The 23,836-nt window shown below is 40.9% G+C and overlaps 1 protein-coding gene and 2 pseudogenes across 1 annotated transcript; all 3 read left to right on the top strand.

Moving 5' to 3' along the window:
- Positions 1-11,279: 11,279 nt before the first annotated feature.
- On the top strand, positions 11,280-14,903 carry LOC110257118 (olfactory receptor 1J4-like). The gene has a single exon (XM_084995124.1). The coding sequence runs from the start codon at positions 11,280-11,282 to the stop codon at positions 12,219-12,221; it is 942 nt and encodes a 313-aa protein (XP_084851250.1). The 3' UTR covers positions 12,222-14,903.
- On the top strand, positions 13,276-14,903 carry LOC110257115 (COP9 signalosome complex subunit 4 pseudogene; annotated as a pseudogene).
- A 1,362-nt stretch (positions 14,904-16,265) lies between these two features.
- Positions 16,266-17,363, top strand: LOC110259706 (olfactory receptor 1J4-like; annotated as a pseudogene).
- The last annotated feature ends 6,473 nt before the right edge of the window (positions 17,364-23,836 follow it).

Genomic DNA, 23,836 nt, shown 5'->3' with positions numbered 1-23,836 from the left:
GGTATCTCTGCCTGGTTTTGGAATGAGGGTGATGGTGGCCTCATAGAATGTCTTTGGGAGTATTCCTTCTTCTTCAACCTTTTGAAAGAGTTTAAGGAGGATGGGCACCAATTCCTCTTTATATGTTTGATAGAATTCACCTGTGAAGCCATCTGGTCCTGGGCTTTTATTTGTAGGGAGTGATTTTATGACCTCTTCAATTTCATTTCTAGTGATTGGTCTGTTCAGTTGGTCTGTTTCTGCTTGATTCAGTTTTGGCAGGCTGTAAGATTCTAGAAAATTGTCCATTTCTTCCAGATTGTCAAACTTATTGCCATATAGTTGTTCATAGTATTCTCTTATGGTTTTTTGTATTTCTGCTGTATCCGTTGTGATTTCTCCTTTTTCATTTATAATTTTGGTGATTTGGGTTCTTTCTCTCCTCTTTTTAGTGAGTCTGGCCAGGGGTTTATCAATTTTGTTCACCTTTTCAAAGAACCAGCTCTTGGTTTTATTAATTTTCTCTATTGTTTTTTGAGTCTCTATTTTATTGATTTCTTCTTTGATCTTTACAATTTCCTTCCTTCTGCTGACTTTAGGACTTCTTTGTTCTTCTTTTTCTAATTCATTTAGGTGGAGGGTTAAGTTGTCAATTTGGGATCTTTCTTCTTTTTTGAGAAAGGCCTGGATTGCTATAAATTTCCCTCTGAGCACTGCTTTCGCAGCATCCCATAGATTTTGAGAGGTTATGTCTTCATTATCATTTGTTTCAAGATAGTTTTTAATTTCCTTCTTGATTTCCTCATTGACCCATTGGTTTTTTAGTAGCATGTTGTTTAGTCTCCATGGAGTAGGTTTTTTCTCTTTCCTTTTCCCATGGTTGATTTCTAATTTCATGGCATTGTGGTCAGAGAAGATACTTGAGATAATTTCTATGCTCCTAAATTTATTGAGATTCGCTTTATGTCCCAATATGTGGTCGATTCTTGAGAATGTTCCATGAGCATTTGAGAAGAATGTGTATTCTGATTTTTTTGGATGTAGTGTCCTGAAGATATCAATTAAGTCTAACTTTTCTATTGTTTCCTTTAGGATCTCTGTTGCTTTATTGGTTTTCTGTCTAGAGGATCTGTCCATTGATGTGAGGGGGGTATTTAGGTCTCCTACTATGATTGTATTCTCATCAATATCTCCCTTTATGTCTGTTAATATTTGTTGTATGTATCTGGGTGCTCCTATGTTTGGGGCATATATGTTGATGATAGTAACATCCTCTCCTTGGATGGATCCCTTAATCATTAAATAGTGTCCTTCTTTGTCTTTCTTTATGTCTTTTGTTTTAAAGTCTATTTTGTCTGATATGAGCGTTGCAACTCCTGCTTTTCTGTCATGTCTATTGGCATGAAATACTTTTCCCCAGCCTTTCACTTTCAATCTATATGTATCTTTTGTCCTAAGGTGAGTTTCTTGTAGGCAGCATATTGAAGGTTTTTGCCGTTTTATCCACTCAGCCATTCTGTGTCTTTTGATTGGGGCATTCAGTCCATTGACATTTAAGGTGATAATTGATAGATGATTATTTATTGCCATTTGATCCTCGTGTTCCAGTTGATTCTATGGTTCTCCATTCTTCTTTTTTTTTTTTTTTTGGTTGGATGGTCTCCTGTTATTATCTGCTTGAGTGTATTTTTTTTTTTTCATTTTTTGCAAATGCAATATTTGGTTTTGGCTTGTGGTTGCCCTGTTTTTTAAGTATGCTAACCCCTTCCCATAATTGTGTGTTTTAGCCTGATGGTCCTGTAAGTTCAAACACTTCATTATTATATTAAAATTAAGAAGAGAGACATACATACAAACAAAAAGGATTATTTACCTCCTAACATCCCTTGCCCACATTTTATGGTTTTGATGACTCTTTTATTTTTTTCTTTTTAATTTTATTTTGTTTGAAGCATGTTCATGATTAAATCTGTATGCTGGCTTATTTGAATGACTGCTCTCTGATTGTATCTTCCTCAGTCCTAGTTCTTCCTCTTCTTCTTCTTCTTCTTTTTTTTTTTTTTTTTCTTTTCTTTTTTCTTCCCTTTCCTTCCTTTCTTTTTGGTTTAGAGAAGCCCTTTCAATATTTCCTTTAACCTGGGTTTTGTGTTGCTGTATTCTTTAAGTTTTTGTTTGTTGGGAAAAATTTTTATTTCCCCTTCTATTTTAAATGATATTCTTGCTGGATAAAGTATTCTAGGTTGCATATTTTTTCCTTTGAGCACTTTAAATATCTCTTGCCATTCCCTCCTGGCCTGTAGTGTTTCTGTAGAGAAATCAGCTGATATTCTTATGGGGGTTCCCTTGTAGGTAACATTCTGTTTTTCTCTTGCTGCCTTTAGGATCCTCTCTTTATCACTAACTTTTGCCATTTTTATTATGATGTGTCTTGGTGTGGGTCTGTTTGGGTTCAGTTTGTTTGGGGCCCTCTGTGCTTCTTGTATCTTAAATCCAGTATCCTTTAGATTTGGGAAGTTTCCAGCGATAATTTCTTCAAATATATTTTCCATTCCTTTATCTTTTTCTACTCCTTCTGGAATTCCTATTATGCGTAGATTGGCCCGTTTTATATTATCCCATAGGTCTCTTATATTGCTTTCCAGTTTTTTGATTCGGTTTTCTGTCTGTTGACCAGATTGAGTGATTTCCATTATTCTATCTTCCATATCACTGATTCGTTCTTCTGCATTATTCATTCTGGTTTTTACTGCCCCTAGTTCAGTTTGCATCTCTGCAAATGAATGTTCTAGTTTTTCTTGGCTCCTCCTTATATTTTCTAGCTCCTTTCTGAGGGTATCTGCATTGCTGTTCATATCTTCTCTTAATTCCTTCAGTATTTTCACTATTTCTCTTTTGAACTCCAGGTCTGTCAGACTGCAGAGATCAGTTTCATTGTTGACTGTTTTAGGTGAATTCTCCTGTTGGTTTGACTGGGGGTGGTTTCTCAGCTTCTTCATCTTGCTTGTTGTCTTCTTTCTCCTGAGGGAGTTGTACTCTCTGTTATCGGGTAGTGTTTGCCTTGTCACTGCCCTGGAATATTTCCTGAGGGCTGTCGTTGTTGGTCAATCTTTTTTTGAGGCAGTGTGGCTTTTCTGGAGTGTTGATGGGACTAACAGTGTTTCTTTGAAGCAAAGGAGGACTTCCTGAGGGCAGACAGGACTGGGAGGTCCACCCCACGATGGTAGCAGATTTCACTTGGTTCTCAGCACCCCCTGGGGTCTTGGGCGGGTAGCAGGGCCCTTGGAGACTCAAGAGGTTCCTCCCCAGGGCAGCCCGACTCAGAAAGACCGTCTGAGATCTTTTCCCGATTCCGCCAGGCTTGTTGCAGCTTTTCTGGGCTGCAGGGGGTCCTGCCTGGAGCTGGCAGTCCTATGCAGCTGGTCCACTAGGTCTCAGCACCCCTTGGGGTCTTGGGCGGGTAGCAGGGCCTTTGGAGACTCAAGAGGCTCCTCCCCAGAACAGCCCAACTCAGAAAGACCGTCTGAGATCTTTTCCCGATTCGGCCAGGCTTGTTGCAGCTTTTCTGGGCTGCAGGGGGTCCTGCCTGGAGCTGGCAGTCCTATGCAGCTGGTCCACTAGGTCTCAGCACCCCCTGGGGTCTTGGGCGGGTAGCAGGGCCCTTGGAGACTCAAGAGGCTCCTCCCCAGGACAGCCCGACTCAGAAAGACCGTCTGGGATCTTTTCCCAAGTCGGCCAGGCTTGTTGCAGCTTTTCTGGGCTGCAGGGGGTCCTGCCTGGAGCTGGCAGTCCTATGCAGCTGGTCCACTAGGTCTCAGCACCCCCTGGGGTCTTGGGCGGGTAGCAGGGCCCTTGGAGGCTCAAGAGGCTCCTCCCCAGGACAGCCCGACTCAGAAAGACCGTCTGAGATCTTTTCCCGATTCGGCCAGGCTTGTTGCAGCTTTTCTGGGCTGCAGGGGGTCCTGCCTGGAGCTGGCAGTCCTATGCAGCTGGTCCACTAGGTCTCAGCACCCCCTGGGGTCTTGGGCGGGTAGCAGGGCCCTTGGAGGCTCAAGAGGCTCCTCCCCAGGACAGCCCGACTCAGAAAGACCGTCTGAGATCTTTTCCCGATTCGGCCAGGCTTGTTGCAGCTTTTCTGGGCTGCAGGGGGTCCTGCCTGGAGCTGGCAGTCCTATGCAGCTGGTCCACTAGGTCTCAGCACCCCTTGGGGTCTTGGGCGGGTAGCAGGGCCCTTGGAGACTCAAGAGGCTCCTCCCCAGGACAGCCCGACTCCGAAAGACCGTCTGAGATCTTTTCCCGATTCGGCCAGGCTTGTTGCAGCTTTTCTGGGCTGCAGGGGGTCCTGCCTGGAGCTGGCAGTCCTATGCAGCTGGTCCACTAGGTCTTAGCACCCCCTAGGGTCTTGGGCGTGTAGCAAGGCCCTTGGAGACTCAAGAGGCTCCTCCCCGGGGGAGCCCGTCTCAGAAAAACCGTCAGAGAATTAGGTCGATCTATTCACGGCCTGGCTAGGCTTGTTCTAGCTTTTCTGGGCTGCAGGCCTTTTTTAGGGGGCTGGTGGTGTTTGGTGCTGCTCTGTGGAAGTGTAGCCCCTCCAAAGGGCAAGCAGGCCTGTGCAGGGAGAGCCCCTGCGGTGGTAGGCTTCAGGCAATTGTTGAGGCCAGCCCTCCTGGATGGCAGGCAGCCCCAGGTTCGGCGAGAGCGTAGGGGGTGGTGGGGGTGGGGGGAGGGAATGCACTGGGAAGCACAGCTTTCTGCTAGCTAGCGGGCCTGTAAGCTTGTTGTGGCGTGGGGGGTATTCTATGGGGACCCACCCCTTCTTCTCTCCCCTCCCCAGCACTGGCGCAGACCAGGCTCTTCTCCCAGGTTCCCTCTGAGGCGGCTTTCCACTTCCCCGCCCCTAGAGTATTGCTCCCTTCCTCTGCGACAGCTTTGTTTTCTAGTCTCCCAGGCAGTCTCTGCCCCGTCAAATGGTTTAGAGACCTCCCAAGCAGTTTCCGCTCTTCCCCGCCCCCCTAGCCCGGGGACTAATCTCTGGAGCCGAGGTCTCGGTGCCCAGCCCCCCCCCCAGGCGTCCCCCGGCCCTTTCTTGGGGACTAACCTTCGGAGGCGAGGTCTCGGTGCCCAGCCCCAACCCAGGCGTCCCCGGCCCCCTCTTGGGGACCAACCTTCAGAGCTGAGGTCTCGGTGCCCAGCCCCCACCCAGGCGTCCCCCGGCCCTTTCCCGGGGACTAACCTCTGGAGCCGAGGATTCGGTGCCCAGCCCCCACCCAGGCGTCTCAATTTTTGGTGACTGTGCCCGTAGTTCAGATGGTCCGTTGGGTTCTTGATCGTTTTTCCGTACTCCAACTTACTGCTACACTCTTCTCTGCATCTGGAGATTCCTCCGGTTCGTTTGATCTTTCGCCCGGTAGGTGACTTTCCAGGGTGCGGGATCCCTTTCCCCTCCGCAGTTCCCTTTCGGGAGCGCCCGTCCCGCTCGGATTCACCTTCTCTCACTCTCCTCTTTTCTCCCGTTCTGCCCAATAATGTCACGAATTTCTTGCCGTTATTGGAGATTAGGTTCCTCTGCCAGCGATTGGTTGTTGTTCTGTGCGAGTCATTTCTTCTGTAGATGTGCTTTTTTTGTTGTGTTTGTGGGAGAGGGCGAGCGTGTCCCCCTACTCCTCCGCCATCTTGTCCTCTCTCCCCATTCTTTTCTGTGTATTAATTTTGTATCTTGTGACTTTGCCAAATTCATAGGTGAGCTCTGTTTTCCGGTAGATCTTTAGGGTTCTCATCAGTGTTCATCTGTGAAATTGGTTTGTCGTTTCCTTTTTTTGGTGGTATCTTTGTCTGGTTTTGGTATCAGGGTGTTAGTGGCCTCATAGAATGAGTTTGGGAAAATCCCTTCCTCTGCCATTTTTTGAAATAGTTTCAGGAGAATAGGTGTTAGCTCTTCTCTAAGTGTTTGATAGAATTCGCCTGTGAACACATCTGGTCCTAGACTTTGTTCGTTGGAAGTTTTTAAATCACAGTTTCAATATCAGTTCTTGTGATTGGTCCATTCATCTTTTTTATTTCATTGTGTTTTAGTCTTGAAAGATTGTACTTTTCTAAGAATTTGTCCATTTCTTCTAGGTTTTCCATTTTATTGGCATATAGTTGCATGTAGTTGTCTCTTATGATCCTTTGTATTTCTGTGATGTCTGTTGTTACTTCTCCTTTTTCATTTCTAATTTTATTGATATGAGTCCTCTCTGTTTTTTGCTTGATAAGTCTGGCTAAGCATTTATCAATTGTGTTGATCTTTTCAAAGAGCCAGCTTTCCATTTCATTGATCTTTTCTATGGTTTTCTTTGTTTCTAGTTCATTGATTTCTGCTCTGATCTTTATGATTTCATTCCTTCTACTGACTTTAGTTCTTGTCTGTTCTTTTCTCTTGAGCTGCTTTAGATGTAATGTTAGCTTGTTTGGGCTTTTTCTTGTTTCCTGAGGTGGGCTTGTGTTGCTATAAACTTTCCTCTTAGAATGGCTTTTGCTGCATCCCATAGGTTTTGGAGTGTCGTATCTTCATTGTCACTTGCTTCTAGGTATTTTTAAATTTCTTTGATTTCTTCAGTCATCCATTGGTTGTTTAGTAGCACGTTGTTTAGTCTCCACATGTTTGTGTTTTTTGCAGATAAGTTTTTGTTGTTGATTTCCAGTCATATAGCATTGTGGTTGGAAAAGATGCTTGATATGATTTCAATTTTCTTAAAGTTACCGAGGTTTGATTTGTAGCCCAGGATGTGATCAATCTTAGAGAGTGTTCCATGTGCACTTGAGAAGAATGTGTATTCTGTTGCTTTTGGGTGGAATGTCCTATAAATATCTATGAAGTCCATCTGGTTTAATGCTTCATTCAGGGCCTGTGTTTCTTTATCGATTTTCTGTCTGGTTGATCTGTCTATTGCTGTGAGTGGGGTGTTAAAGTCCCCCACTATTCGTGTGTTATTGTTGATTTGTCCTTTTAAGGTTGTTAGCAGTTGCCTCGTATATTGTGGTGAACCTATGTTGGATGCGTAGATATTTGCAATTGTTATATCTTCTTCTTGGATTGATCCTTTGATCATTATGTAATGTTCTTGTTTGTCCCTTAAAATATTCATCATTTGAATGTCTATTTTGTCTGATATGAGTATTGCTACTCCAGCCTTCTTTTGACCTGCATTTGCATGAAATATTTTCTTCCATCTTCTCACTTTCAATTTGTATGTGTCCCTAGGAGTGAAGTGGGCTCTTGTTTTTGTATCCATTCAGCCAGACTATGTCTTTTTCTTGAGGCACTTAGTCCATTAACATTTAAGGTAATTATTGATATGTATGTTCTTTTTTTTTTTTTATTTATTTATTTTTTTTTTATTAAATTTTATTTTATTTTCCCACTGTACAGCAAGGGGGTCAGGTCATCCTTAGATGTATACATTACAATTACAGTTTTTCCCCCCACCATTTCTTCTGTTGCAACATGAGTATCTAGACATAGTTCTCAATGCTATTCAGCGGGATCTCCTTGTAAATCTATTCTACGTTGTGACTGATAAGCCCAAGCTCCCGATCCCTCCCACTCCCTCCCCCTCCCATCAGGCAACCACAAGTCTCTTCTCCAAGTCCATGATTGATTTTCTTTTCTGAGGAGATGTTCATTTGTGCTGGATATTAGATTCCAGTTATAAGTGATGTCATATGGTATTTGTCTTTGTCTTTCTGGCTCATTTCACTCAGTATGAGATTCTCTAGTTCCATCCATGTTGCTGCAAATGGCATGATGTCATCCTTTTTAATGGCTGAGTAGTATTCCATCGTGTATATATACCACATCTTCCGAATCCAATCCTCTGTCGATGGACATTTGGATTGTTTCCATGTCCTGGCTATTGTGAATAGTGCTGCAATGAACATGCGGGTGCATGTGTCTCTTTTAAGTAGAGCTTTGTCCGGATAGATGCCCAAGAGTGGGATTGCAGGGTCATATGGAAGTTCTATGTATAGATTTCTAAGGTATCTCCAAACTGTTCTCCATAGTGGCTGTACCAGTTTACATTCCCACCAACAGTGCAGGAGGGTTCCCTTTTCTCCACAGCCCCTCCAGCACTTGTTATTTGTGGATTTATTAATGATGGCCATTCTGACTGGTGTGAGGTGGTATCTCATGGTAGTTTTGATTTGCATTTCTCTTATAATCAGCGATGTTGAGCATTTTTTCATGTGTTTGTTGGCCATCTGTATGATATGTATGTTCTTATTGCCATTTTATTAATTGCTTTGGATTTTTTTTGTTGCTCTTTTTTCTTTCCTTCTTCTCTTGTTATCTCCTCTTCTGGTTTGATGACACTGTTTAGTTTTGAAGTTGAGTTGATTTTTCTTATTTTTTTGTGTGTCAATTGTAGATTTTTGGTTTGCAGTTATTCTGAAGTTTTGATATGTGTCTATATGTATATGAGATTGTTTTAAGTTGTTGTTCTCTTAATTGAAAGTTCATCTCCAGTGTCTTGCATTTGTACCCACCTCTTATGATTTCTGATTTTGGTGGTAGAATTGTGCATGGATGATTTTGTATTTTTACTGTATATATACCTTTACTGGTGAGCCTTGTCATTTGTGGAATTTTTGTTTCCTGTTGCTGCCTTTTCTTTTCTGCCTAGAGAAGTTCCTTTAGTATTTGTTGTAAGGCTGATTTAGTGTTGCTGAATTCTCTCAGCTTTTGCTTATCTGTGAAGGTTTTGATTTCTCCTTCAAATCTGAATGAGAGCCTTGCTGGGTAGAGTAATTTTGGTTGGTGGGTTTTTCCTTTCCTCACGTTAAGTATAACATGCCACTCCCTTCTGGCCTGCAGTTTCTGCTGAAAAATATTCTGATAACCATATTGGGGTTCCCTTGAATATTTTTTTTCTTTTTCCTAGCTGCTTTCAAGATTTCCTCTTTGTCTTTAATTTTGGTCGGTTTGATTAGTGTGTGTCTCAGTGTGTTCCTCCTTGGGTTTATTTTTTATGGTACTCATTGTGCTTCCTGCATTTGAGGTTCCTTTCCCATGTGAGGGAAGTTTTCGGCTATTATGTCTTGGAATATTTTTTCTGTCCTCTTCTCTCTCTCTTCTCATTCTAGCACCCATATAATTCGGATGTTGGTGCATTTAATGTCGTCCGAGAGTTCTCTGAGACTTCATTTGTTTTCAATCTTTTTTCTCTTTTCTGTTCTGCATCCTTAATTTCCACTAATCTGTCCTCCACCTCACTTATTTGTTTTTCAGCCTCATGTATTCTGCTAACAAGCTGTTCTTCTGCCTCCTGTGTTCAGCTAACAAGCTGCTTCTAGTGAATTTTTTTATTTCAGTTATTGTATTTTGCATCTCTTCTTGTTTAAGTTTTATATGTTGTATCTCTTTGCTCCGTGTTTCCTGTAAATTGTCCATCTTTGCCTCCAGTTTATTTCCAATGTCTTGCATCTTATTCAGCATCCACAGTCTAAAGTCTTTTTCCTGGAGGCTGAGAATCTCCTCATGGCTTAGCTGCTTTTCTGGGGTTTTTCCTTTCTCCTTCATCTGAGTTATAATTCTATGTCTTTTCATTTTTATATGTTTTTGGTGCGGTGACCTTTTTACAGAGAATAGAGTTGTAGCCTCTCTTACTTCTGGTGTCTGTCCCCCTTGTGGCTGAAGTCTGTATGGGGGCTTGCTGTAGGCTTCCTTATGATTCCTTCCCCCTGGTAGGTGGAGCTGATTCTTATCACTGTGGTGGGTTGGGCTTAGTCTCTGGATGGGATTAGAGGCAGCTGTGTGCCTGAGGGGTTTTTAGGTAGCCTGTTTACTGAGGGGCAGAGTTGTGATCCCTCCTGGGTTGTTGTTTGCCCTGGGGCTTCTCAGCAGCTGACTGATGGGTGGGGCCAGATTTTCCCAAAATGGCCACCTTCAGAGAGAGGCAGCTGATGAATATTCCCAAGAGCTTTGCTTTCAATGTCCTTCCCTCACAACAAGCCACATTCACCCCTGTCTATCCAGGATGTCCTCCAAGAACTGTAGTCAGGTTTGACCCAGATTCCCATGGAGACTTTGCTTTGCCCTGGGACTCAGTGCAAATGAAAATCTGTGTATGCCCTTTAAGAATTGGGTCTCCATTTCCCCCAGTCCCATGGAGCTCCTGCGCACAAGCCCCACTGGCCTTCAATGCCAGCTGCTCTGGGGCTCTTTCTCCCCATGCCAGATCCCCACATGTGAGAGTTTGATGTGGGGCTCACAACTCTCACTCCTGTAGGTGAGTCTCTGTGAACCAGTTAGTTTCCAGCCTGTGGGGCTTACCACCCAGGAGGTATGGGGTTGTTTATATCACAAAATCACCCCTCCTACCTCTTTTTGTGTCCTCCTCTTTTTCTTCTGGAGTAGGATGTCTTTTTTTATGGTTTCTGGTCCATTTGGGTGAAGAATGCTCAATATTTTATTGTGAATTTTCTTGTTTTTAGGAGTGAAGTTGAGCTCCAGTCCTTCTATTCTGCCATCTTAATCCCATCTCTCAAATACTGCTATTTTAAATATCAGTGTAAAAGTACCTTTTTGCTCCCTGCTTTCAATTATTCTGGGTATAAAACCAGAAGTAAAATTCCTTGATCATATGGAAATTCTAATGAAGTTTTCAGCAACTTTCATAATGTTTGTCTTTTCCTTCCTCCCTCCCTCCCTTCCTTCTTTCCTCCAATCCTTCCTTCCTACCTTATTTCCTTCCTTCCTTTATTTCTTCTTCCTCTGTCTTATATTTCTTCCTTCTTTTTTCTTTATTTTGTATTTCTTATAGTCAATCTAGTAATAAAACATAAGTTTATGTGTTGTGCACTTCATTTTGTACATGGTACATTAGTCTTGAAAATATCTCTTTTGGTGGTGTGTGTGTGTGTGTGTGTGTGTGTGTGTGTGTGTGTGTAAGAGAGACACAAACACATAAACATTCTGACAGTAGACCCATGGAAGGGACAGTTTCTTATTTATTACTCTCTCCATAATATCTATCATGTGTGTCCATAAAGAGAATGACCTGTTCTTTATTTCCACCGAAGGGTTTGATTGAAGTGATATACTTTCTCCACGTGACTGTGTCAGTGTTCACACAAATCATGTTTTGTTGCTCTTACCAGACTGGATGAGGCATCAGTGCATGAGTGCAGTGCAGTGAGATCTGTCTGTACACTTACACAGTCACTCTGAAAAACATGTGACCATGTAGTAACTGCTCTGCTCATTACTTCTAAATTCCAGGAATTTCCAATTTCTCTTCATTGCCAGAATAGAGAAAAGCAGCATGAGGAGGGAGAACCAGAGCCACGTGTCTGAGTTCCTCCTCCTGGGTCTCCCCATCTGGCCAGAGCAGCAGGGCATGTTTTTTGCCCTGTTCTTGGCCATGTACCTGACCACAGTGCTGGGGAACCTGCTCATCATCCTGCTCATCAGGCTGGACCCTCGCCTCCACACCCCCATGTACTTCTTCCTCAGCCACCTGGCCCTCACGGATGTCTCCTTTTCATCTGTCACTGTCCCTAAGATGCTGATGATCATGCAGACTCAAGATCAATCTATTCCCTATGCAGAGTGTATAACACAGATATATTTTTTCATATTTGTTGCTTGCATTGATAACCTTCTCCTTGCAGTGATGGCCTATGACAGGTATGTGGCAATTTGTCACCCTCTACATTATGCCATTATCATGAGGGATGAGCTGTGCATATGTCTGTTGGCTGTATCCTGGCTCCTCTCCTGTGCCTATGCCCTGACCCACACCCTCCTCCTTGCTCAACTGTACTTCTGCTCTGACAGTATCATCCCCCACTTCTTCTGTGACTATGCTGCCCTGCTTAAGCTGTCTTGCTCAGATACCTCTCTCAATGAACTGGTCACGTTCACTGCTGGGGCTATGATTCTCATTTTTCCATTGAGTGGCATCCTGGTCTCTTATGGCCTCATTGGTGTCTCCATCCTGAGGGTCCCCTCTACTAAAGGGATCTGCAAAGCCTTGTCCACCTGTGGCTCCCACCTCTCTGTGGTGTCTCTGTTCTATGGGACAATGATGGCAGTGTACCTTTCCTCCTCATTGGGCCAGTCCCAGGACAAAAACATCATTGCTTCTGTGATGTACACAGTGGTCACCCCCATGCTGAACCCTTTCATCTACAGCCTGAGGAACAGAGACATGACATTGGCTCTGGGGAGTCTTTTCAGAAACAATAACCTTTTTGCCAAGTGAGAATCACCTAACCTTGTTCTTATGTTACTCACTGACCTTGCTAGAAAAGCACTCAAAATGTGTGTGTTGGTCACCAATGTTTCTAGCACTTTCCTAACTGTCCTTTAAACGGTCCTTGGTTTTTTTTTTTGTCTTTTTGCATTTTCTTGGGCCACTCCTGTGGCATATGGAGGTTCCCAGGCTAGGGGTCAAATTGGAGCTGTAGCCACCGGCCTACACCACAGCCACAGCAATGCAGGATCTGAGTCGTGTCTGCAACCTACACCACAGCTCATGGCAATTCCGGATCTTTAACCCACTGAGCAAGGCCAGGGATTGAACCTACAACCTCATGGTTCCTACTCAGATTCGTTAACCACTGAGCCATTTTTAATACTTTTAAAAAATATGTATATAGACATATATATATTTTCATTATTATGGACATCTATTGGCTTTGGTTTTTCAATTTTTAATTATTAATTTGAAGTATATTTGATTTATAATGTTATAATTTCAGGTATAGAGCAAAGTGATTCAGTTTTAATATATAGTATATATATTTTTTTTCAGTGTTTCCCCTTATATGTTATTCCAAAATGTTGAGTATATTTCCAAGTTCTGTATAATTGGTACATGTTAATTATCTATTTTATTTATAGCAGTGTGTATATTTTAACCCTAGGCTTCTAATTTGTTCCTCCCCCCTACCCCATTTGGTTCATTTTCTGTATCTCTGGGTCTATTTCTGTTCTGTGTATAATTTCATTTTTATCATTCTTTTTAGATACCGCATATAAGTAATTCTTATGATATATGTTTTTCTCTATCTGTTTTAATTCATTTAGTATGATCATGGCTAGCTCCATCCATGTTGTTACACATAGCATATTTCATTCTTTATAAGGCTGAGTTCTCTTCTATGAAATATATGTACCACATCTTCTTTATCTTTCATCTGTTGATGGACATTTTGATTGTTTCCATGTCTTGGCTTCTTGCTTCCCAAAGCTACAAACATTCCTTAAGATTCTAATGTGGGCCCCCCAGCCTCCACTGATCTGGGAGGAAGACGATGGCAGCTGTGCCACAGGATTTGGCCCAGCTCCTGAATTTGAGTGGCTCTCATAAAGATCTGGTGGGCCAGTATCAGATCCTAGAAAAGCCATTCAGCTATCTTAGAAAGAACAACTAGACACTTTGAAAGTTTTCGTGGAAGCAAGGGTAAATGAGACTGTTAGCCTTGTGATCTCTTGCCAGTTGCTGACTACCTGACATACCTGATAGCACAGCCAAAGGAATCTATCATTTCACCTTGGAAAAGATCCAACCTAGAGTCATTTCACTTGAGGAGCAGGTTGCTTCCACAAGACAGAATCTTGCATCCATATGTGAAAAGAAGTAGATTGGAGAAATGCAGCCCAAGTGTTGGTGGGAATTCCTTTGGAAACAGGACAAAAACAGTATAATGTAGGTTATAAACTGGAGCCTTACCTGAAGATTGCTAGGCTATATCTGGAGGATGATGATCCAATCCAAGCAGAGGCTTACATAAATTTGACATCATTTCTTTGGAATGAATCAACCAGTGAGCAGTTACAGACACATTATAATTTATGCTATGCACATGTTCTTGATTATAGAAGAAAATCAATTGAAGCTGCATGAGGCACAATGAGCTCTCTTACAAGACAATGGTGCACAAACATGAAAGACTAGAGGCCTTAAAACATGCTCTGCACTCTACCACTCTGGCATGAGCAGGACAGCAGTGTTCTTGGATGCTAGCTACTCTTTTTAAGGATGAACTTGTGGCTTATGGGATCTCAGAGAAAATGTACCTAGATAGGATAATCAGAGGAATTCACCCTCAAGAATTTCCTGCCATGCTGTTGCCTCATCAGAAAGCAACTATAGCAGATGGTTCCAGCATCTTGGACAGAGATGTCATGGAGCAAAATTTGTGTCTGTTAGCAAATTATATAATAATATTATTTTTGAAGAACTTGGAACCCTTTTAGAGATTCCTGCATGAAGACAGAAAAAATAGCATCACAAATGGTAACAGAAGGATGTATGAATTGAGTTATTGATCAGATTGTTGGAACAGTCCATTTTGAAACACAAGAAGCCTTGCCAACATGGGACAAACAGATCCAGTCACTTTGTTTCCAGTAAATAACCCTTTGGAGAAAATGAGTCAGACAGCACCAGAATGAACAGCACAAGCCATGGAGGCCAGTGAATCCCTGCAGAGCATCTGTGCACACAACACCTGTTTCCATGCTGCACAAAATTATTTCACTATCTCTCCCAAGGATTTACATTGTGACCTTACATATTTCAATCCCTTCTATGCTGGATTCTATTTAAAGAAGACATTATTAGAGCAGGAAGTACAAGCACTTAAAAATATGTAGTTCCCATTGATTCAAGGTCTGTGTGTATGAAGCTAATTCAGATGTTTTGAAAGCTTTTCTTTAAATGGAGTAAGTGAAATATCTGTGGCTAAAGAGTTTTAGAGTTGTGATAAATCTGTAGTCATGTAAAACTTAAGTGCTTTGTGCCTCTCCAAATGTGGTTATTCTAATAAATGGAGGAGTGAGTCCCCCCCAAAGATTCTAATGTGTATTTTTAGTAAAGTCCTAAATGCTTATCTTTGCAATGCAGTCTCTAGTTAATAAAGTACTTTTGATGGTTTGCTATGTGATTCCTCCTGTTGCACTTAATTGTCTGTATCTTTGCACATTTAAGTAATGTATACTTTTGTTTTCTTATGCTTAAAATGTGTGAAAGAATATTTATTTGGGTAGTTCCTGTCATGGCTCAGTGGTTAAGGAGTTCCTGTCATGGCTCCTTGGTTAGTGAATCTGACTAGTATCTGAGGACGTGGGCTCACTCCATGGCCCCGCTCAGTGGGTTAAGGATCTGGCATTGCCATGAGATGTGGTGTGGGTCACAAATGTAGCTTGGATCCAACATTGCTGTGGCTGTGGTATAGGCTGGCAGCTACAGCTCCTATTCAACCCCTAGCCTGGGGACCTTCATATGCCATGGGTGCAGCCCTAAAAATACAAAAAGACCAAAAAAAGTACTTATTTAGGCCAGTGGGAAGATTTAATTTGAAAGCACATCAAAATATTTGGAACTATTGACATTGGCTTGGAAGCCTGGATTTGATATATTTTTTTTTGTCTTTTTGTTGTTGTTGTTGTTTGTTGCTATTTCTTGGGCCGCTCCCGCGGCATATGGAGGTTCCCCGGGTAGGGGTTGAATCGGAGCTGTAGCCACCGGCCTATGCCAGAGCCACAGCAACACGGGATCCGAGCCGCGTCTGCAACCTACACCACAGCTCATGGCAACGCCGGATCGTTAACCCACTGAGCAAGGGCAGGGACCGAACCCGAAACCTCATGGTTCCTAGTCGGACTGGTTAACCACTATGCCGCGACGGGAACTCCAGATTTGATATTTTTGATAGCAGGTAGGGTGCAAAGCCCATGACATAGCTTCAGTAACTCTTCATGTAAGGAGTTTCATAATGCTTTTTGTGAGGAAAGGAATGACTGATAACTTTTACCTGATGCCCTTTTCACATTTTCATCTTAGCAAATTACAGAGGTTTGAACATGGCTTGATGTAAAGATGCAAACTTGAGCACAGAAAATTCTGTCTTGCTGACTCCTATGTACTCACTCAATCTGGGAAAAAGCAGTTTTCCAGTAACTATTTATTGAATGAAGAGTACATTCTGTTGGTTTCTTTGGTAAAATACCTGGTTACTGTAAGGGTTTTAGGTATTATTGGAGCCAGAATTGGAAAGACTGATTCATTCACTAACAATTAAGATAAATAAAGGGAAAGGCAGCCAAAATTAAGACTTTTCATAGGACAGAAGACATAATTATAATATTGGCATGTACATTGGCATTTCCCACTTTCCCCAATTCCCAGGGGAGGCAAGAACAGCAGGAGGAGGGAGAACCAGAGCCATGTGCCTGAGTTCCTCCTCCTGGGGCTCCCCATTTGGCCAGAGCATGCCTGTTCCTGGGCATGTACATGACCATGGTGGTGGGGAACCTGCTCATCATCCTGCTCATCAGACTGGACCCTCAACTCCACACCCCCATGTACTTCCTCCTCAGCTACTTGGGCCTAACTCATGTCTCCCTTTCATCTATCATCGTTCCAAAAATGCTGAACATGCAGACTCAGCAATAATCCATCCCCTATGTAGGGTGCATGTCCCAGATGTATTTTTTCATACTTTTTGGATGTCTTGACAATTTCCTTCTCACAGTGATGGCTTATGACAGGTCTGCGGCCAATTTGTCAGCCTCTCCACCATAGAACCATCATGAGGAAGGAAATGTATGTCTCCTTAGCAGCTGGGTCCTGGTTCCTCTGTTGCATCCATGCCCTGTTGCACACCCACGTAGTTGTCTAACTCTTCTTCTATGTGGATAATATCATCCTCCACTTCTTCTGTGACCTCACTGCCCTCTTGAAGTTGAGCTGTTCAGACACCTCCCTCAAGGATCTGGTCATCTTTACTCTGGGAGGAACACTTTTTTTTTTGGTCTTTTTGCCATTTCTTGGGCTGCTCCCACGGCATATGGAGGTTCCCAGGCTAGGGATCGAATCGGAGCTGTAGCCACCAGCCTACGCCAGAGCCACAGCAACGTGGGATTCGAGCCACATCTGCAACCTACACCACAGCTCACAGCAATGCCAGATCGTTAACCCACTGAACAAGGGCAGGGATCGAACCCGCAACCTCAGGGTTCCTAGTCGGATTCGTTAACCACTGCACCATGATAGGAACTCCTGGGAGGAACACTTTTAATCCTACTTTTGTGTAGTATCTTGGGCTCATATAGTCATATAGGGACTGCAGTACTTAGAGTCTCTTCCACCAAGAGATTCTTTAAAGTTTGTTTCACCCATGGCTCCCATCTCTTTGTGGTATCTTTATACTCTGAGACATTTGCTAGTGTTCAGTTTTTCTCCTTATCGTGCGACTCTGATGACAAAGACACTAATTGCTTTATTGTGTATGCAGTAGTTACTCACATGCTGAACCCCTTCATCTACAACCTCAGGAACAGAAATATAAAACAGGCCATAGAGATATTTGTCAATAGGGCTAACTTCTTGAAGTGACAATCCCTAAACCCTCTTTTTGCAGTCATGGGCACAGTGAGATTATTTCCTAAATTTATTTTATTGTTGGCAACTCTGTAATATCAAATGAATATGCATTAAACCATCATGTATAGTGTTAATATGTCAATAAGGTCCAGTTTGTTACTCACATTGTTAATATGCCTTATCTTTAATTTTTTCCACTTTTTCATTATCTCTCATATAGTATGTCAAAAATCTCATACAAAGTGTCACATAATTATGATTTTTGTTATGTCTTTTTTCTCCTTTTGGATATGTCAGTTTTTTTGCTTATATATTTGTTATACTATGTTATTGAGAACACACCAATTTAGCATCATATTCTGCTCCTTGTGGACTGATTCTTCTCTGTAAGATGTTGTGAAGTTGGCTTGCATTGGCTTCAAGCTGATTGTGAACATCTCTTTTCAAATCCACAGTCAGTGACATCATGCTGGTGGATTGATATCAGCCATGATGGCCATAATTACACTGTGGAAACTGGCTAATGCTACAAAGTAATGCTCTCCTATGATAGGGAGCCTTTTCTTATTCATTGAACAGCACACCATTGCAGTTACAGTAAGGGGAGATTTCTCTTTAGACATGACTCCTACCCTCACATTTCATTTACTTCCTCTGATGTTAATTTAGATATACCAGTTTTATTTTAGTGAGTGTACATGTATTTTTTTCCAACACTTTAAACTATGTCCTTATATCTGGAAAGTGTTAGTTCTTAGCAGTATAAGTTGGGTTTTTATCTTTTTATGCAGGTTGACCATCATTGTATTTCTGGAGAGTTTGATCTATTAATATCCAATATAATCAGAATGTATTTGAATTTCTGTTTTCCAGGTTTCTATATATTTTCTACTTGAGACATCTGACTTCATATTTATTCTAACTTCCCTTTAATCAATTTGATCAATAAAATATATATATTATTATTCCATATCCCCTCCATTACATTAATAATCATACATTATTAATATTTTTTTACTCTTTTCTGTGCTTTATGAAGAGATTATGACTTTCTTTTCCTTAAAAAATTTTATTGTGTATAATAGCTACCAAACGTGAAATTTATGATTTAAACTCTTTGAGGTATACAATTAGGTGGCATTTAGTTCATTCACCACTGCTGTTTTATTCTAGGGCTTCAAAAGGGAACTGTGGAATATCAATGAAGCTGAATATTTCACAGCTATGAAAAAATAATGACAAATGTACCTATGAGTCAATATGGAGTGTTTTTCATGGTATATTATAAAATAAAAAAGGCAATGCATAAAAGAACATCTAAAGCATGCTACTTCTTATGTGAATATGAAGGGAAAACTATATATACATGTATCTTCCCATTAAGGAACAAGAAACACATGAGGAATCAATTTGAAAGTAGTGAAATTGCATATTTTTAGGTGTTGGGATGGGAATAGGATAGAAGAAATGGGGAGATGAGAGTATTTATTTGTATAGTTTTGATAATGGTATCTTTCACCACTAAAAAATAAAAAGAAGGTGAGGAAAATGAATCAAAACAGGATAAAACAAAAAAGGAGCCTAACTATATTTTGAATTAATGCCATAATCAGACTAAATGGGCAAACAAAGTAATTATTATTGAACACTGAATTTTGTTTATAAACTAGTCTCACAGTAACTAAAAAACAGCACAGATTTTTTTTCAAGAAAATTATTTTACTTTATTTTATTTTATTTTATTTTTCCTGCTGTACAGCATGGGGGTTAAGTTATGCTTACATGTATACATTTTTTTTCCACCCTTTATTCTGCTGCAATATGAGTATCTAGACATAGTTCTCAATGCTACTCAGCAGGATCTCCTTGTAAATTTATTCTAAGTTGTACCTGATAACTGCAAGCTCCCAATCCCTCCCACTCCCTCCCTTTCCCATTGGGCAGCCACAAGTCTATTCTCCAAGTCCATGATTTTCTTTACTGTGGAGATGTTCATTTGTGCTGGATATTAGATTCCAGTTATAAGTGATATCATATGGTATTTGTCTTTGTTTTTCTGTGTGGGGAGCCAAGAAGATACAAGGAGCTGAGGAAGGGAGCTTGCCCAAACAGTGCAATTCTGAGCGCAGGCTCCTAATCAGAAAAAGGGGCCTGCCTGAACAGTGCAATTCTGAGGACAAGCTCATAATCAGGAAAAGGGGCCTTTCTGAATGGTAAAATTCCAAGGGCATGTTCCCAAACAAGTGGATGCCTGCCTGCACAGCACAATTCCTAGGACAGGCCCCAGAAGACAATAAGGCTTGCCCACTGACATAGGGGGAAAACTAAATTTCCAGGAAATAATTTGCATTTTGTGTTGCAGAGTGGGGATTGTTCCATGGATGACTTAGTCTTTCGTGTTATTCCCTTTTTACTCAGTTTTCCTCAGTCTTTCCTGATTATTTGCTTATTATTCTTGTTTTCCATTCTTATTTTCCTGTGGTGATTTGTGATTTAACAAAATTACAACAATAATATAATAAGAATTTCATCCTGAAGGACTTTCCCCTATTTAAATCCAACTTAGTTAAAACATAGTATTTATCTATTAACTTGTTATATAGTAAACTTTAGAGTTAGGGTTTTAATGAGGTTCATAGAAGTTAGACATATATTATCCAAGAAATCTAGCCATGAATTTTGTCCTTGATTTTAAAAGCTTTTAAGTGATAGCTAGTTAAGTTGGTTTATATTATCTTACACTGTCTCCCTGCCATAAAGCTTTAAAGATAAGCACCAGTCTAAAAACAAGATTTGTGAATGCCAAATTCTTGTGTCTGTGACCTCTTCAAATTGTAAAGACTGGCTGGCCATGGGATGATTTATATTGAGTCTCCTCCTTTCCACATGACGTATTGTACCTAATCACCCTTAAACTGTACTTACAAAGTTTAGTTAAGATAAAGGTCTTAAAACATGATATATTGTACCTGATTGCCCCTAAATTGTACCCACTAAGTTTAGTTAAGATAAAGATCTTAAGACGTGATGTATAGCTGCTATACCATATAATAGTTAACCAATGTACTTTTAACACTGTGATGTAAAATGTAGTGAAAAACTGTCTATATAATCAACCGCTTATGCCAATAAAATTTGAGCAGTCCAGTGCCCTGAAAGAAGGGACAAAGAGGCTGTCTCTGTACATTTGCTGATGCGTGTCCCTCTTCTATTGGGAAAAATTGTACACTCCCTGGCTGCTAGAGCTGGCCTCTGGCATTTCTGATTCATTTCACTCAGTATGAGAGTCTCTAGTTCCATCCATGTTGCTGCAAATGGCATTATGTCATCCTTTTTTATGGCTGAGTAGTATTCCATTGTGTATATATACCACCTCTTCCGAATCCAATCATCTGTCGATGGACGTTTGGGTTGTTTCCATGTCCTGGCTATTGTGAATAGTGCTGCAATGAACATGCGGGTGCATGTGTCTCTTTTAAGTAGAGTTTTGTCCGGATAGATGCCCAAGAGTGGGATTGCAGGGTCATATGGAAGTTCTATGTATAGATTTCTAAGGTATCTCCAAACTGTTCTCCATAGTGGCTGTACCAGTTTACATTCCCACCAACAGTGCAGGAGGGTTCCCTTTTCTCCACAGCCCCTCCAGCACTTGTTATTTGTGGACTTATGAATGATGGCCATTCTGACTGGTGTGAGGTGGTATCTCATGGTAGTTTTGATTTGCATTTCTCTTATAATCAGCAATGTTGAGCATTTTCTCATGTGGTTGCTGGCCATCTGTATATCTTCTTTGGAGAAATGTCTATTCAGGTCTTTTGCCCATTTTTCCATTGGTTGATTGGCTTTTTTGCTGTTGGGTTGTATAAGTTGTTTATATATTCTAGAGATTAAGCCCTGGTCTGTTGCATCATTTGAAACTGTTTTCTCCCATTCTGTAAGTTGTCTTTTTGTTTTCTTTTGGGTTTCCTTTGCTGTGCAAAAGCTTTTCAGTTTGATGAGGTCCCATGGGTTTATTTTTGCTCTTATTTCTATTGCTTTGGGAGACTGACCTGAGAAAATATTCATGATGTTGATGTCAGAGAGAGTTTTGCCTATGTTTTCTTCTAGGAGTTTGATGGTGTCCTGTCGTATATTTAAGTCTTTCAGCCATTTTGAGTTTATTTGTGTGCATGGTGTGCGGGTGTGTTCTAGTTTCATTGCTTTGCATACAGCTGTCCAGGTTTCCCAGCAATGCTTGCTGAATAGACTTTCTTTGTCCCATTTTATGTTCTTGCCTCCCTTGTCCAAGATTAATTGACCATAGGTGTCAGGGTTTATTTCTGGGTTCTCTCTTCTGTTCCATTGGTCTGTCTGTCTGTTTTGATACCAGTACCATACTGTTTTGATGACTGTGGCTTTGTAGTATTTCTTGAAGTCTGGGAGAGTTATGCCCCCTGCTTGGTTTTTGTTTCTCAGGATTTCTTTGGCGATTCTGGGTCTTTTGTTGTTCCATATAAATGTTTCGATTGTTTGTTGTAGTTCTGTGAAAAATGTCCTGGGTAATTTGATAGGGATTGTGTGGAATCTGTAGATTGCTTTGGGTAGTATGGCCATTTTTACAATATTGATTTTCCCAATCCAGGAACATGGAATATCTTTCCATTTCTTTACATCTTCTTTGATTTCTTTGATTAAAGTTTTATAGTTCTCGGCATATTGGTCCTTTACCTCTTTGGTCATGTGTATTCCGAGGTATTTGATTTTGTGAGGTGCAATTTGAAAAAGTATCATATTTTTGTATTCCTTTTCTAATATTTCATTGCTGGTATACAGACATGCGACTGACTTCTGAATGTTAATCTTATAGCCTGCTACTTTGCTGAATTTATGAATCAGTTGAAGTAGTTTTGGGGTTGAGTCCTTAGGTTTTTCTCTGTATAGTATCATGTCATCTGCATACAGTGACAGTTTTATCTCTTCTCTTCCTATATGGATGCCTTTTATTTCTTTTGTTTGTCTAATTGCTGTGTCTAGGACTTCCCAAACGATGTTGAAGAGCAGTGGTGAGAGTGGGCATCCCTGTCTTGTTCCATATTTGAGTGAGAAGGCTTTCAGTTTTTCCCCATTGAGTATTATATTTGTTGTGGGTTTATCATAAATGGCTTTGATCATGTTCAGGAATGTTCCCTCTATACCCACTTTGGTGAGGGACTTGATCATGAATGTATGTTGGACCTTGTCCAATGCTTTTTCTGCGTCTATTGAGATGATCATATGGTTTTTGACTTTTGTTAATGTGGTGTATGATGCTGATTGATTTGCATATGTTGAACCATCCTTGTGAACCTGGGATGAACCCAACCTGGTCATGATGTATGATCTTTTTGATATGTTGTTGGATTTGGTTGGCTAAGATATTGTTGAGAATTTTTGCATCTGTATTCATCAAAGTTATTGGCCAATAGTTTTCTTTTTTGGTGGTATCTCTGTCTGGTTTTGGAATGAGGGTGATGGTGGCATCATAGAATGTCTTTGGGAGTATTCCTTCTTCTTCAACCTTTTGAAAGAGTTTAAGGAGGATGGGCCCCAGTTCCTCTTTATATGTTTGATAGAATTCACCTGTGAAGCCATCTGGTCCTGGACTTTTATTTGTATGGAGTGCTTTGATGACTTCTTCAATTTCATTTCTAGTGATCGGTCTGTTCAGTTGGTCTGTTTCTTCTTGATTCAGTATTGTCAGGCTGTAAGATTCCAGAATCTTGTCTATTTCTTCCAGATTGTCAAATTTGTTGGCATATAGATGTTCATAGTATTCTCTTATGGTATTGTGTATTTCTGCAGTATCCATTGTGATTTCTCCTTTTTCATTTCTAATTTTGTTTATTTGGGTTCTTTCTCTCCTGTTTTTAGTGAGTCTGGCCAGGGGTTTGTCAATTTTGTTCACCTTTTCAAAGAACCAGCTCTTGGTTTTATTAATTTTCTCTATTGTTTTTTGAATATCTATTTTATGGATTTCCTCTTTGATCTTTATAATTTCCTTCCTTCTGGTGACTTTAGGTTTTTTCTTTTTCTTTTTCTAATTCGTTTAGGTGGAGGGTTAAGTTTTCAATTTGAGATCTTTCTTCTTTTTTGAGGAAGGCCTGCATTGCTATGATTATCCCAATGAGCACTGCTTTTGCAGCATCCCATAGATTTTGAGAGGTTTAGTCTTCATTATCATTTGTGTCAAGGTATTTTTTAAGTTCCTTCTTGATTTCCTCATTGACGCATTGGTTTTTTTAGAAGTATGTTGTTTAGTCTCCATGAAGTAGGTTTTTTTCTCATTTCTTTTCCTATGGTTGATTTCTAGTTTCACGCCATTGTGGTCAGAGAAGATACTTGAAATAATTTCTGTGCTCCTAAATTTGTTGAAGTTAACTTTGTGTCCCAATATGTAGTCGATTCTTGAGAATGTTCCATGTGCACTTGAGAAGAATGCGTATACTGATTTTTTTTTGGATATAGTG

The sequence above is a fragment of the Sus scrofa genome, chromosome 1, assembly GCF_054392235.1.
Source record: "Sus scrofa isolate SSC_HxYL_T2T_F1_AM1 chromosome 1, Sscrofa_HxYL_maternal_Yorkshire_Landrace_v2.0, whole genome shotgun sequence".
NCBI lineage: Eukaryota > Metazoa > Chordata > Mammalia > Artiodactyla > Suidae > Sus > Sus scrofa.
This window is presented reverse-complemented; position numbering and strand designations above follow the sequence as displayed.

Bases quoted from the DNA above. Each gene is read 5' to 3' on its own strand.
- LOC110257118 (XM_084995124.1), top strand. From the start codon at position 11,280: ATGAGGAGGGAGAACCAGAGCCACGTGTCTGAGTTCCTCCTCCTGGGT.